General features: G+C 39.8%; 1 protein-coding gene across 8 annotated transcripts in view; it reads left to right on the forward strand.

The window, feature by feature from the left end:
- The window catches only part of NCOA2 (nuclear receptor coactivator 2), a 293,243-nt gene that overhangs the window by 185,409 nt on the left and 92,710 nt on the right, over nucleotides 1-15,124 (forward strand). For all 8 annotated transcript variants that reach the window (XM_040487637.1, XM_040487632.1, XM_040487636.1 and 5 more), the window contains 2 exons: nucleotides 49-153; nucleotides 2,420-2,592. In XM_040487637.1, coding sequence (XP_040343571.1) covers nucleotides 68-153; nucleotides 2,420-2,592 — 259 coding nt within the window. In that variant the 5' untranslated portion in view covers nucleotides 49-67. The remainder of the gene's footprint in view (nucleotides 1-48; nucleotides 154-2,419; nucleotides 2,593-15,124) is intronic.

Raw genomic sequence — 15,124 nt, forward strand, 5'->3', positions numbered from 1 at the left:
ATCAGCTCTATTCTCTTTTTCTACCCCCCTCCCCCTTTCTTGTTTTAGTTGCTGATATGTGTTCAAGATGAGTGGGATGGGAGAAAATACCTCTGACCCATCCAGGGCAGAGACAAGAAAGCGCAAGGAATGTCCTGACCAGCTTGGACCCAGGTTAGATTCTTGCTGAAAAACAGAATCAGTATTGGCCATGAAAGCCACATGCCTGCTTTTTTGCTATCTTAGCATTGATTTCACACCCAATCGAAATGTTGTGTTTGGTTTTTTTCTCCTTAACAGTTAAACCTTTAAATACGTATTATTTAGCTTACGTTTGGTTATGCTAATGAGTTGCAGATTTTATTATTCTTTACAAGAAGGAAGCTACATACTTCTGATGTCCCCTGTGTGCTTCACTATTCCTCCATATTTTCGTTTCTGTTAGATCACAGAATGTCACAAAGACAAGAGATCCCATAGTAGAATTTGCTGTTAATTATACGCTGGGTTTTATTTTTATTTATTAATTGTTTTGTGGTTAGTGACAAAGATTGTGGCCCTTCAGTGAGTAAAACAAATGATTTAAAGCAAGTTCCATGTCACATCTTATGGATGGAAGTGTGCGTTGTTATAATCCCTATGCAGGGTAATTTAGCATTATCTACTAAAATTATAAATGCATGCTTCTGGGAATTTTCCAACAGTGTACTTTCACACATGCAAAATGACAAACACTGAGGTTACTTGCTATTAAACTTGCTGTTTAATAATTGCAAAAGATTAGGAGAAACCTAAATGTCTATAGGGAACCATTTAAACAGCCATGATACATCCATAACCTAGACTACAATACAGCTGTGAAAAAGAACAAAGACACTTAATGGATTGATACAAAAAGAATCTCTTAAGAATAGTTACGGAGAAAAACAAGGTTTAGAGCACACTTATGGAGTACTACCACTGGTATAAAACCATTTGTTTTAGGATAATTAAGAAACACTTAAGAGTTGTTAACCCATTTTGGGGGATGAGAACTAGGCAAATGGGAAACAAAGGTAGAAGAGAGACTTCATTCTTCCGAGGGCTTAAATCATATAAACGATTTTAAAAGTTAAACACAAACAGCAACTTCTGTTAAGTGGCCGGTAAAAAGGAGCAGATAGAGAACAAAAGGGAAGAGGACCAGAAAGTCATTAAGACAGGCAGAGAAGGAGACAGAGCAGAAAGCCAATATTTCATGTTGCCTTTTCCCCTGTTAGTTGCCAAGCAAAACAAGTCTATTATATCGTCACTGTCCACATCCCAGCCCCCAACCCTTAGCTCCAGTGTGTTACCTCTAGATTACCTACTACCTCCTGGCCGTCCTCAGCTTTCTGTCTGTCAAATGTCTTTAATGCCAGGAATCCACTCAAGAAGACAGATTGATAAAATGGAGACTGTTTCAGTGGAGGGGCTAATGTTTTACCTAGTGCTGTGCTGGTGCCTGGAAGTATATTACAGACTACACAATTTTATCACTGGGTATTATATACAAATAATTATATACTAAAACTACAGAAAGTTACTTGGTCAAACAACTTACTTTCCTTATTTATTGTACCGTTTGAATGTCATTTAGTGGGCCCTCGACTAAAAAAAAAAAAAAAAAAAAAGGTTGTACGCTGTTAATGTTAGTGTCAGAGAGAACTTGCTATCTCAAATTCAAATGAGAAGATCTTGCCAATTTTTATTTTTCCCTCCTTTCCATTAACTTTTTAAAACTTTAGTTGAGCTTAGACTGTTTATGTTTTGCACGTCATTCAGACTGGAGAGTTAACAAATATCCCGGGTCAGTTTCGCTTTTGTTTCTAGCTGCACTGTGGTTTTTTGCATTATCTAAAAAGACTGGTTTGATTACCAACATCCTAAAGAAGTCTGTGAAACGATGAAGGTTTATTTGTATCTTTTTATGCTTTACCAAAAATCACTGCCATTTCTTTATTCCTATTATAACTGAGTTAAGTTCCCTTTCTTCTTTTACTACTCTTACGTAAATTTTTAAAATTGTATAAAATAATCTCCCTGGCTTGTCTAAAACATCCCTCTATGTATTCAACAGTAAATTCGATGCCCACTTCTGCCAAGTGTTGTATTAAGCTTGGTGATGAGCAGGTCATCCTGATCCTTGTCATGGTGAGGCTTACTGTCCACCGGGGGACGTTATGCACATTGAACAAATGATCACACAAGTAAATCTATAATCACATGCTGGGGTGAGTTTGATTTCAGTAAAACATGCAACACGTAGGACACATTCAGGTTTCTTCCCCCAAAGTACTTCCATGTTTTATGTAAGTGACTTTTGTTTGTTATTTTTTATTAGAACTTGTGTAACATGCTTCTTTTTTTATAATAGCTTTTTTTCCAAATGCATAATAAAAACCATGTTTCTTCTTTGTAGCCCCAAGAGGAGCACTGAGAAGCGTAATCGTGAACAGGAAAATAAATACATTGAAGAACTCGCAGAGCTGATTTTTGCAAATTTTAATGATATAGACAACTTCAACTTCAAACCTGACAAATGTGCAATCTTAAAAGAAACTGTGAAGCAAATTCGTCAGATCAAAGAACAAGGTAAGAGGCCCGAATTAATCTTTTGGAGAGTTTAGCTGGTTTCTGTTTTTTTCATGTATGAGAAGTCGCTTCAGAGTCCCTTTAATCCGTTTCTTCTGCTTAAATTATTGATGAGGAAATGATGTCACAGTGCAAGATGAATGCAAGTATCACTTGCAGTGGTTTATAAATAGGCTTTATATAAAATTCAGCAATTCCCTAAAGACAGAGGAGACTGAGGTGAGGCAGGGTGATGTAACTTTTCATCTAGTAAAACTCAATTAGGTGCCCACTGATTCTCCTCCCCTACGTTGGAATTTTCATTGCTTGCACAGCAAGTGACTGTCATAATTTGCAAGTGAGAAGCCAACTAAAGATGGAAACCAGAAGTAAGGAAAGGAAGCCACCTCCTGTTTCAGCTAGTCAGCATATTTGATTAAGTCAGAGCCTCAACTGGCCACGCCGCTAGATTAGAATTTCATATCCTGAATGACAAGAGATTTGAAAGGCTCAAGCCTCTAGTCAGAATTCTTTTGTGAAGTTGAAACACGGAACATGACAGCTTTCTTCCTGGGGTTTTCTTTTTTACAGAGATCATTTTCTGCCTCTCTTCTTTGATATTTTTGCCTACAGAAAAAAATTAAGAAAATAATATTTTTAAAAAAACACATTGGACTTTGTGGTGCCAAAAAAAAAAAATCAGTATTAGGCAAGTATGAACAGTGTCTTGGGGGCTCAGGGCCAATGCTCTTAAAGTATTCATACACTGCTTTCCTTCAGGGCTGGGGAGATTATTATCTCTTGTAATCTGTTTTTGACTGCATCCTCTCAGAGTTCATTGTTTTTATTCTCCCTTTTTATGTGATATTCAAAAGAGGCAGATTTTAGAGAAATAATGTCTTTGTCTGTGTAGGTGTAGGACCTGAAACTTGCCGTCAGTCATAAACTCCTAGCTTATCTATTTGCATATTATCATCATAGGATTTTTCATTTTTATACATTTACTATTAAGCTTCAGTTTCATATTTAAAAAATTTTACACATGTAGTTCTTTGTTTTAAGAACTTAAAAATATACACGTAGCATACACAACACAGTTTCTCAGACCAACCCAGTCTGAAAATCAGTCTTTATTTCCCAGTTTCTCCATCAAAATGATATCATTAAGCATTCAACGAGTTTCTGCTCTCAATGCCTGCCTCGGTAGCCCTTCACCTCTTTTGTCTTCCTTCTTTTCCCTTTGAGATCCACTAGTCATCAGAAACTCAGCTTAGTCTCCAAAAAAAAGAAAGAAAGAAAGAGAAGAAAAAAAGAAAACGTCAGGGGCACCTGGGTGGCTCAGTCGGTTGGGCGTCCTACTTCGGCTCTGGTCACAATCTCGTGGTTCGTGAGTTCAAGCCCCTCATTGGGCTCTGTGCTGACAGCTCAGAGCCTGGAGCCTGCTACGGATTCTGTGTCTCCCCCTCTCTCTGCACCTCCTCTGCTTGCACTCGCTCACTCGCTCTCTCAAATAAAAATAAACGTTAAAAAAAAAACCCTCAGTTTAACCTCAATTTTGTATCTTCTTCATTTTTTGGTATCAGCAAATGGATAGAATAACATTCCTAGAGCTCTTAGGAGAAATAATTGGTTAAAGTTTTACAGTGCTTCGAAGTGACTGCGTTTCTAGTTGCTGATACTGTGGTGGAGAAATCAAGCTACTTGTTTCCGATTTCTGAAGCTGAACGAGACAATTTTGTGAACACGGCATGGTAGGCGGTACTTTCACACTTTAAAACAGTTATGTGTTTTTTTTGTTGTTGTTTTTTTTTTTTTACTATCAAGGTCTTGCACAAGGTTTTAAAGTTTTGCAAAACCTTGGTAATTCCCCCTTCAAACCATAAAACACGTTAAGATGTGTCACGCTGGGACTCTGCCATACTTTTCCCGTAGGTTTAATCCTAAGGCTGCATACCACAACCACCCAAGAAGCAGCAACAGTAAACACCCTGTCACATCTTATTCTTATAATAATGTTCCTATTAATTTGAAAATTAATGTGTTTTGAAAAGGGAGGCAGGAGTTAAAAACCAAATGAAAAGCCCAGATACACTTTGATGGTCTCAATCTACTACTTTAAAAATATTGCTTGCTTACTCAATTATTTTTTAAAAGGCAGCGAGACTTTAGAATCAAATCAGACAGAAGCCAGGTCTGAATCCTGGATCTGCCTCTTACAGGCTCTTTGAACCTGGGCAAATTATTTTCTGTGCCTGAAACTCCATCTCCTCATACGGAGTTTAGCAGTCACGATCTTGAGGTTGCGTGGCTGTTGAAGAAATCACGAGCTATGTAAATGCGCTCCGCAAATACCCGGCCCGGTGAACGTGTGGTAGGTGGTCAGTAAATATCTTTCTCACAGTAAGCAGAATGTCACCTTCTTTTCTTCATACATGTTGAGGTCTTCAGACAGTGAGCCTCTCCTTCAGGCGGAAAATGAGAAAGAAAAAAGGTGGGGAAGCGGATTACGAACATCCTTTCCTGCGGGGCCATTTGAAGAAAGTAAAGTTTTCTGCTGCCAGAGAGCCGTGCGTAGCCCATGCAGAGCACTCCGCTGCCAGCTGTGTCGGGGCCAGCTGGATGTGTCTCGGCAGCTGAGAGCCACGAGGCCCAAGAGCAACACACAAGTCAGACCTCAGCCCTTCTCCCTCACTCCGCGTGCCCACCCGCCTGGCCGATGCCCCGTCGGCCAGTATAAATGAAGTCCAACCACCATCACCTTCATCGTGTTTCCGAACTCAATTTAAATTTCAGTCACAGGTACCAGGCCGAATAAAATCATAATTGCGCCAGAGAAGTTAAACTAGGTTGCGTGAGGCGTCACAGTAAAGATCGCACGTCGGAAAAGACAGGCTTATATCTAAGGTACCCTCCATGGTCAAAAGCTCAGGCAGACGAGCCGGGCGTGTTCGGCTTTTTCACTCAGGGCTGCTCTGTCATCAGCCGTCCCTCGAGTTTCCATTTGCTTTATAAAAAGAGGAGAGAGAAGAAAGGATTATTTAAAATGGCCTAAAGGATGAGAATTGGGAGGGAGAATTACCAGCTATTTAAATACGTGAGCGTCCGCTCATTTATAGCACTTGGTGAGGCCCGTGTTTGGGAGACGCTGGCCCTCCCGGAGCGTTCACACTGCAGTGGACCTCGTAGAAGCAGAGCACATGTACACAGACGTCGTGGCCTATGTGAGACAATGCTGATAAAGTTGAAAACTTCTGGCTTCTGTAAGTTAGAAACAGGAGTTCATAAATAGTAAATAACCTTTTTTCGTAATGAGGCTAATGCTGCTTCTATCCCACGGAAGAAGAATAAGTAGTATGAAGAATACAAATGATTTAATTTTGAATTACTGTGTCCAACTCCACCCTCCTCAGCTGGAACCTTAACTCAGCTTGTCTATGGAAAATACACAGGAATTCCTATGCGCCTAAGAAATAAAATTGAAGTGTAAAGTAACAAACATTTAGGGGAGTACTAAAAATTAACACGTCTTTGCTGCGCTGTTTAAAGTAACATCTCCTATGTTACCCCAATTTAGATACACCTTTCATTGTTTTTTAATCTTAAATAATTTTAAATGGATTTTATTATTTGGAAAACATTTGTCACTTCATTTAAAGCCGCTTGAGAGCAGCATATTTGAATACAGGGTGTATTGATCAGTTAATGGAGAATTGGTCTCAACCTTTCATTTTTGGTTTTTGAAAAGTAGCTTTAATGAGTGAATAACAGTAGGAATGAAAAGGTGCATCTCAAAAATCTGTGTCAGTGCAAGCTAGATTTGGGGGACATTTTCTTGTTGAACCGGGCTACCCGTATTTTAAGAGAAGGTGAGGAGCAGGGATATGCCAGAGTCAACTCCTGTCAACCGACGAAAACCAGTTGTGCGGTTTCGAGAATTTTATATGCCAGTTGATGAGTACTTCACTATTAAAAATTACACGGACTTGTGATTAAACTATATGTAAAAAGGCAAGGGAGACTAAAATTTCTCATTTGCTAATTATTCCACTGCATTTTGCCATTGTCTTACGTGCCAGAGGCCCTTCGTGTCGTGTGTCTACCTACAGAATAGACACACCGCGCAGCACTGGTTACTCTGCGTCTCCTCAGTCCACGTTCAGTCGTGTTACATTGAAATCAGCCATGAAGAGAATATTGATACCCTGGAAAGCTGGTAAACTCTCCAAATCAAGGCTCGATTGGTTTTGTTGGCTGTCACTTTAGACTTAAGAAAAAGTAATGAAGATTTTGGGGAGTGGGGGGGAAATGTAATGGAGAAAATGTTAATAATTACCACCTGATGGGGCGCCTGGGTGGCTCAGTCGGTAAGCATCCGACTTCATTCAGCTCAGGTCACCATCTCGCAGTCCGTGAGTTCAAGCCCCGCGTCGGGCTCTGTGCTGACAGCTCAGAGCCTGGAGCCCGCTTCGGATTCTGTGTCTCCATCTCTCTCTGCTCCTCCCCACCTCACACTCTGTCTCTTTCTCAAAAATACATAAACATTAAAAAATAAATTAAAATAAACAAATAATTACCCCCTGACATTTTAACATCAAGTAGCCATTCCGTGCATGCACAAAAGATAATATCCAGTTCGGCAAAAAGTCACTCGCAGATTGACAAACAATTGTATTTCTGCATAGAGCGTCTTCATACATTTTCATTATTCCGTCTTTGTCTTGCTCATTAACTTAAGTGAAAATTTCAACCAGTATTCATATTGGAACCATTTTTCATCAGTTGCAATCATAGGTTGGTTGCAACACAGGAATTTGGCAAAAATTAACAGAAGCATTCCTTAAGAATCAGCTGGCTGTTTGCAATTCACAGTAAAGAGTGTTGTATATTTTATTATCATTTGTAGATTATATGCTACATATCCGTGATACTAGTAAAGTCTGCAGTAAACATCATGGTGCTTACTGTTTTTCCCCCAAAGAGCTGGTTTTTTTAAACATTTCCCGGTATACCACTGGTAGGCATGGAAGTGAGCAAGTCATATTATAAATACAGGTGAGTCAAATTCATAAACTAACAGAATTATTTAAAGATTTAAGAAAATAGTAATGGAAACAACCTAATTCTTGCTCATCAAAGTAAAAGTGGAGCCCATTAAGATGATGCTTTCCCTTCCCGTTCTTTTTTTCCTCGTGTCAAATGCAAGAAGTTCTTGGGATGGAATTGGTTATTCAAAGCTGAAGCCTAAGCTTGAGCTAATAGCGGTCATGAAGCAAAGTAGGCAACAGAGGTCTGAGATCAGCTGCCTTTCACTGGCAGGAGACCTATAAATCAGGCTTTTGGGGTGATGCCCCTCGGCCTTCATCAGGTTCCATGTGGTGAAACCTTAGGGTGATGGCAGAGCACCCCATCTCACTGGAAATTCAGCATCACTAAGACGTGCCCTTGTAGATACTCTCATACTGAAGACGGTGTTTTGGTGTAGGTCAAGTATTCATGATAGTACAAACTCTTGATTATTTGGATAATGAATGGGAGACTGATAATGGCATATATATTTTAACTCTTTTTTGAAACATTGGTCCCTTATTCACTACATATAGTTTGAATTCCATTTGCCAACTTCTTTTTTTATCTTCTTTTCTTTTTTTTTTTTTTTTTTTATTTATTCTTGAGGGAGAGAGAGACAGAGCATGAGCGGGGACGGGGCACAGAGAGAGGGAGACACAGAATCCGAAGCAGGCTCCAGGCTCTGAGCTGTCAGCACAGAGCCTGACGTGGGGCTCGAACCCACGAACCGTGAGATCATGACCTGAGCCGAAGTCGGGCGCTCAACCAACTGAGCCCCCCAGGCGCCCCTTTTTTTTTTTTTATCTTCTTAAAGTGCTAAGAACATGGAGTCTTCTTGGGATTCTCTCTGCCCCTCCCTTTCGTGTGTGTGCACTCTCTCTCTCAAATAGATAAACTTTTTAAATAAAAAGTTACTGTATTATTGACTATATTCCCTATACTTTTCATTCCTGTGACTGGCTTTATGATTGGAAGTTTGTACCTCTATCCCCTTCACCTTTTTCTCCCATCTCCCTTCCTCCTCTCTCCCTTCTGGCAACCACTAGTTTGTTCTCTGTCTGTGTGAGTGTTTCTTTTTTGTTTGTTTGTTTATCCATTTTGTTTTCTAGATTCCATACTTAACTGAAATGATATAGTATTTGTCTTTCTCTGCCTGACTTATTTCACTTAGCAGAGGACTCTCGGTCCATCCATGTTACTGCAAATGCAAAATTTCATTCTCTTTTATGGCTGAGCGATATTATGTTGTGTGTGGTTTATGTATGTATACACATACACACACCCCACATGTTCTTTATCCGTTCATCTATCAGTGGGACATTTGGGTTGTTTTCATACCTTGGCTGTTGTAAATAACTTTGCATTATTCACCCTGCAAACATAGGGGTACATATAGCTTTTTGGATTAGCGTCTTTATTATTTTAGGGAAAATCCCCAGCAGTGGAATTACTGGATTGTATGGTTTTTCTATTTTTAATTTTTTGAGGAACCTCCATACTGTTTTCCACAGTGATTGTACCAATTTACTTTCCCACCAGCAGTTCACACGGGTTCTGTTTCCTCCACATCCTCACCAGCACTTGTTATTTCTTGTCTTTTTGATACTAGTCATTCTGACTGGTGTGAGATGATAGCTCATTGTGGTTTTGATATGCATTTACCTGGTGATGAGTGATGCTGAACATCTTTTCATGTGTCTCTTGGCCATCTGTGTGTCTTCCTTGGAAAAACATCTGTTTAGGTCCTCCACGTTTTTTTAATCGCATTTTTTTGGTTTTGGTGTTAAGTTGCATAAGGTTTTTTTTATATATTTTGGATATTAACTGTCAGATAAATCACTTACAAATGTCTTCTCCCATTCAGTAGGTTGCCTTCTCGTTGTGTTGATGGTTTCTTTCCCCGTGCAAAAGCTTTTTAGTTTGATGTAGTCCCAATTGTTTATTTTTGTTTTTGTTGCCCTTGCCTAAAGAGACAGAGCCAAAAAAATATTTCTAAGACCAGGGTCCATGAGTTTACTACTTATGTTTTCATTTAGGATTTTTATGGTTTCAGGTCTTACATTTAGGTCTTTAATCCATTTTGAGTTTATTTTTGTCTACGGTATAAGCAGATGGTCTGGTTTGATTCTTTTGCGTGTAGGTGTCCAGTTTTCTCCATACCATTTATTCAGGAGGCTGTCTTTTCCCGTTTGATAGTCTTGCCTCCTTTGTCGTAGATTAATTGACCATACAAGCATGGGCTCTCTGTTCTGTTCCATTGATTTGTGTGTGGTTTTGTGCCAGCACCATACTGTTTTGATTACTGAAGCTTGGTAGTATAGTCTCAAATCTGGGGTAGTGATACCTGCAGCTTATCACTTCTCAAGACTGCTCTGGCTGGTATGGACACTTTAATATTAATTCTTTTAGTCCATGAGCATGGTGTAACTTAACATTTACTTGTGTTATCTTTAGTTTCTTTCATCAGTATCTTACGGTTTTCAGAGTACAGATCTTTCACCTCCTTGGTTAAATGTATTCTTGGGTTTTTTGTGGGTTTTTTTGGTTTTTTTGAGGCAATTGTAAATGGGATTGTTTTCTCAATTTCTCTTGTTGCTAGCTCATTATTGTTACCTAGAAATGCAACAGAATTTTGTATCCTGCACCCTTACTGAATTCATTTCTTAGTTCTAGTAGTTTTTTGGTGGAGTCTTTAGGATTTTCTGTATGCCATAGTATCATGTCATCTGCAAATGGTGACAGTTTTACTTCTTACCAGTTTGGATGTCTTTTTTTCTTGTCTGCTTGCTATGGCTAGGATTGCCAGTTTTACATTGAATAAAAGTGGTGAGGGTGGACATCTTTGTTTTGTTCCCAGTTATTAGAGAAAAGCTCTGAACTTTTCACCGTTGAATATGATGTTAGCTTGGGTTTGTCACATGACCTTTATTAGGTTGAGGTATGTTCCTTCTAAACCTACTTTATTAAGATTTTTCATGGGGCTTGTCTGGTTTTAGTATCAAGGCAATGCCTGCATCACAGATTGGATTTGGCAAAATTCCTTCCTCTTCAGTTTCTTGGAATAGTGTGAGAAGAATAGCTTAACAGCTGTTCTTTAAATATTTGGTAGAGTTCACCTGTGAAGTCTTTTGATCCTAGACTCTGGTTTATTCGGAGTTTTTTGATTACTGTTTACATTTCATTAACTTGTAATTGGTCTGTTCAGATTTTCTATTTTTTCCAATTCAGGCTTAGAAGATTGTATGTTTCTAGGAATTTATGCATATCCTGTATGCAGTCTAACTTGTTGGCATATACATTTTCATAGTAATCTTAAACAATTTTTTTGTGTTTCTGTAGTGTCAGTTGTAATTTTTCCTCTTTCATTTCTGATTTTATTTGAGCCCTCCCCCCCCCTTTTTTTTTTGAGGAGTGTGGCTAAAGGTTTATCAATCTTTTCAGTGAAGCAGCTCTTAGTTTCATTGATCTTTTTTATTGTCCTTTTAGTTTCTATTTAACTCATTTCCGCTCTGATCTTTATTATTTCCTTTGTTCTGCTAACTTTGGGCTTTGTTCTTCTATTTCTGGTTCCATTAGATGCACGGTTAGAGCGTTTGACATTTTCCTCATTTCTTGAGGTAGGCCTATATCACTCTGAATTCTCTCTTAGAATTGGTCTTGCTGCCTTCCAAAGTTTTTGAGCCGTTGTATTTTCAATTTCATTTATCTCATTTCCTCTTTGATTTCTTTGTTGACCCATTTTTTGTTTAGTAGCACGTTGCTTAGCCTCCACATGTTTGTCTTTTTTCTCTTTTTTACCCTCCAGTTTTTTTCTTGTAATTGATTTCTAGTGTTTTACCACTATTAGAAAAGATGCTTGATAGGACTGCAATCTCCTTAAATTTTTTGACGTTTGTTTTGTGACCTAACCTTGATTTATCCTGGGGAATGTTCTCTGTACGCCTGAAAATAATGTATATTCTGTTGATGGGGATTGGAGTGTTCTGTGTATGTATCTCTTAAATCCATCTGGTCTAAAGTGTCATTCGGAGCCAGTGTTAACCTGTTGGTTTTCTGTCTGGATGATCTGTCCGTTGATGTAAGGGGGAGGTTAAAGCCCCCGACTTTGTACTCCTGTCCCTTTCTCCATTTCTGTCTTTTAATATTTGTTCCATACATTTAGGTATTCCTATGACGGGCACAGAGATATCTACAACTGCTATAGCCTCTTGTTGGATTGACCATCCCCTTCTTTGTTTCTTATTATAGTCTCTGTTTTAGAGTCTATTTTGTCTGATATAAGTATTGCTACCTCGATTTTTTTTTTTTTTGCTTCCGTTTGCAAGGAATGTCTTTTTCCATCCTTTCATTTTCAGTCTGTGTGTGTCTTTAGATCTGAAGTGAGTCTCTTGTAGGCAACACATAGATGGATTTTGTTTTTTAATCCAGCCAGTTGCTCTAGATCTTTTGATTGGAGCATTTTGTCTGTTTACATTTAAAGAAATCATAGGTAGGTAAATACTTATTGCCATTCTGTTAATTGTTTTCTGTTTGTTTTTGTAGTTCTTCTCTGTTCCTTTCTTCTGGAAAAGTGAGATTATAAAAGGTGAGAGAGTGAGGGTTGGGGGAGAGAGGCTTTTCCAAACAGGGAGCAGAGGGGCCTGAGCAAAGGCACAGGAGCCCTCGAAGGCACACACTATGTGTGAAGTCAGATTGTTTAGCTACAGAATATGGTATTTTGAAGCAACTGTTTGGATTTAAGGCTGAAAAGGGCAGGTCACAGCCAGATGGACAGTAAGTAAAGTACTGTAAGCATTGAAATTTAGAGAAGGTGACATAAAGTGAGAAACTCTTAGCAGTCCACAGTTAACTTGAAGTTGTCTACCATGGTTCCTAGATTCTAGAGATACTAGAAATAGGAAACCTTTTTTTAAATGCTACTGACTTTAGGAGGCTGGGAGGGCACGTAACTAATAAAACAACAATAACAAGAAAAAACTACGTAAAAACATGCTACAGAGCTACAAAATACCTTAGTCATCTTTAACAAGAAATATTTTATTCATTTTTTAAAAATGTTTTAATGTTTATTTATTTTGAGAGAGAGAGAGAGCAAGCAGAGGAGGGGCAGAGAGAAGGAGAGAGAGAAAATCCCAAGCAGGCTCCGTGCTGTCTGCACAGAGCCCAATGCAGGTCTCAGTCCCACAAACCGTGAGATCGTGATCTGAGTCGATATCAAGAGTTGGATGCTTAATTGACTGAGCCACCCAGGCACCCCTGCCTTTTATTCATTTTTATAGCTTGTTGAGGGGGCATAGAAGGAACAGGAGGAAATGAAGGGGGGAAAGAACAAGATGGAAAGGTAGTAAGCAAGACCCACAAAGATAGACCAACACCAGACGGCCTGACAAAGACAGAGGAGGACTGACAGCATATTCAGAAGCGTGCGTGCTCAGGTTTAAACAAAGAGAAACGTCTTTAATATAAAATTTTATTTTGTAGTCTCTTAGGACATTGTCACGAATGACTTAAAGCACAGTCTTGTTTGACAACTGTGAGCACTTAGGTAAGAGCCCTTGTCCTGAGCCCCCTTGTCCTGACCCCCTAGGGGTCAGCCCTGATCTTCCGCTTAAATCCCACCCATCCTTAGTGAAGAATGCCCGCCTGTGTCCTGCTGCTCAGCTTTTCCCTGTCCTTGTCAACAGGAGGTGAATCAGTATGCCACCCACCCCTGTCTCTTCTCCCGCGGCTCAGAAATAGTCAGATCTGTCACTGTGCCCAGGGGAGCAATACCGGGCCATTCTTCCACAAGAATTGGGTAAAGGCACTCTCTAAAACCCCTTTGAGAGAGGGCCGAGTTGATCCTTCCGCCTCAACTTCAGTGACTGCTGTAGGCTTTGTGACGGAGTCCAAGAGGAGAACCCTCACCACAGCATACAAGTCCCTCTGCGATCTGTTTCGTATTCTCCCTTGCTCCAACCCACAAACTCCTTGAACTTGCATCCCTCCTCCACAGCTGGCACTGACACAGGCCTGCACACATGCACAGTTTCCTGCGTCTGTGTCTTCTGCCCAGAATGCTTCTCTCCTCTTGCCCTCCAACTGGCCGACTCTTTCCCACCTTTAGTAGCCCACAAGGATGGAGTGGTACAACTATCTTAGGTTGGTAAAGCACAGCGAAAGGGAATCTAGGCTGGGTGATCCCGTCCAACGACAGGGCACCTTCACCACTACCCCACATCTGACTAGTTTAGCCCATTGCTACGTTCTTATGTCCCATATCCTCGGTGTGTATACCCTAAGACGACTCCCCTAGACCACGTACTGTTGGCGACACATATTTATGGGGTTTTTGCTTTTGCGTCATTATTCATACTCTTTCCTCCCTAGCTGGAGTTCCTCCTTATCCTGTTTCTGCTAATTCTCACTAGAGTCTTTGTGTCCATTCTTCAAGATTCGTCTCAGATACTGCTGTTTTAACAAAGAACTCCTTTATTTTATGTTTATTTATTTATTTTGAGAGAGAGAGAGAGAATGTCCCAAGCAGGCTCTGCACTGTCAGCACAGAGCCTGACACAGGGCTCGAACTCACGAACCGGGAGATAGTGACCTGAGGTGAAGTCAGGAGTCGCTTTAAGCGACTGAACCATCCTGGCGCCCCAACAAAGGATTTAATTCCCAACCAATGTAGCCTCATCTCCTTTGAATCTCCATCTCATTTCTTATACTATCTAATCTTATTCTGATTAGGTTCTTTTGTGGTTTTCTCTTTCTTCCCCTATTGAATGCCAAATTCTTTGATGGCAGAGACCCTGTCTACTTATCACTCACACCTACGGCATTTCTGAGCACAATGGTTGTTCTTAGCCTGTGTAGAGTAAATGTCTCCAGTTTTTCTGATGCTTAGCTTTTGTCTAGCCTTATTATAATGGTTTTTTTTTTTTTTTAACGTTTATTTATTTTTGGGACAGAGAGAGACAGAGCATGAACGGGGGAGGGGCAGAGAGAGAGGGAGACACAGAATCAGAAACAGGCTCCAGGCTCTGAGCCATCAGCCCAGAGCCCGACGCGGGGCTCGAACTCCCGGACCGCGAGATCGTGACCTGGCTGAAGTCGGACGCTTAACCGACTGCGCCACCCAGGCGCCCCTATAATGGTTTTATATTGGGGGAAAATAGCACCCTACATTTAAGAACTTGAAATTTTTATTCTACCATTTTGTCTCTTGTACGAGGATGATAAATTATACTCTTTTGTGATGGTATTTGTGATATTTTAGTTTGTCTCCTGGAAGTGTGTTTATGTCTCCTTAAGTGCAGTTGGTAAACTTTTAAAACTTTCTTAGACTCTGATAAGTTTAGTTCTTGAGACCGTCTTAAAATAAGGATGACAAATCCACACAAGTTGTCAACTAGAATATATTTTAAAACCCAGGGTAAGGGGGAGTATTTTATAGTTTTTTATGGGTTTTTTTATTACGATTTTCAATTAATTTGGGATATTTTTC

Source organism: Herpailurus yagouaroundi, unplaced genomic scaffold (genome assembly GCF_014898765.1).
Source record: "Herpailurus yagouaroundi ecotype Mexico unplaced genomic scaffold, PumYag 165, whole genome shotgun sequence".
Taxonomy (NCBI): Eukaryota; Metazoa; Chordata; class Mammalia; order Carnivora; family Felidae; genus Herpailurus; species Herpailurus yagouaroundi.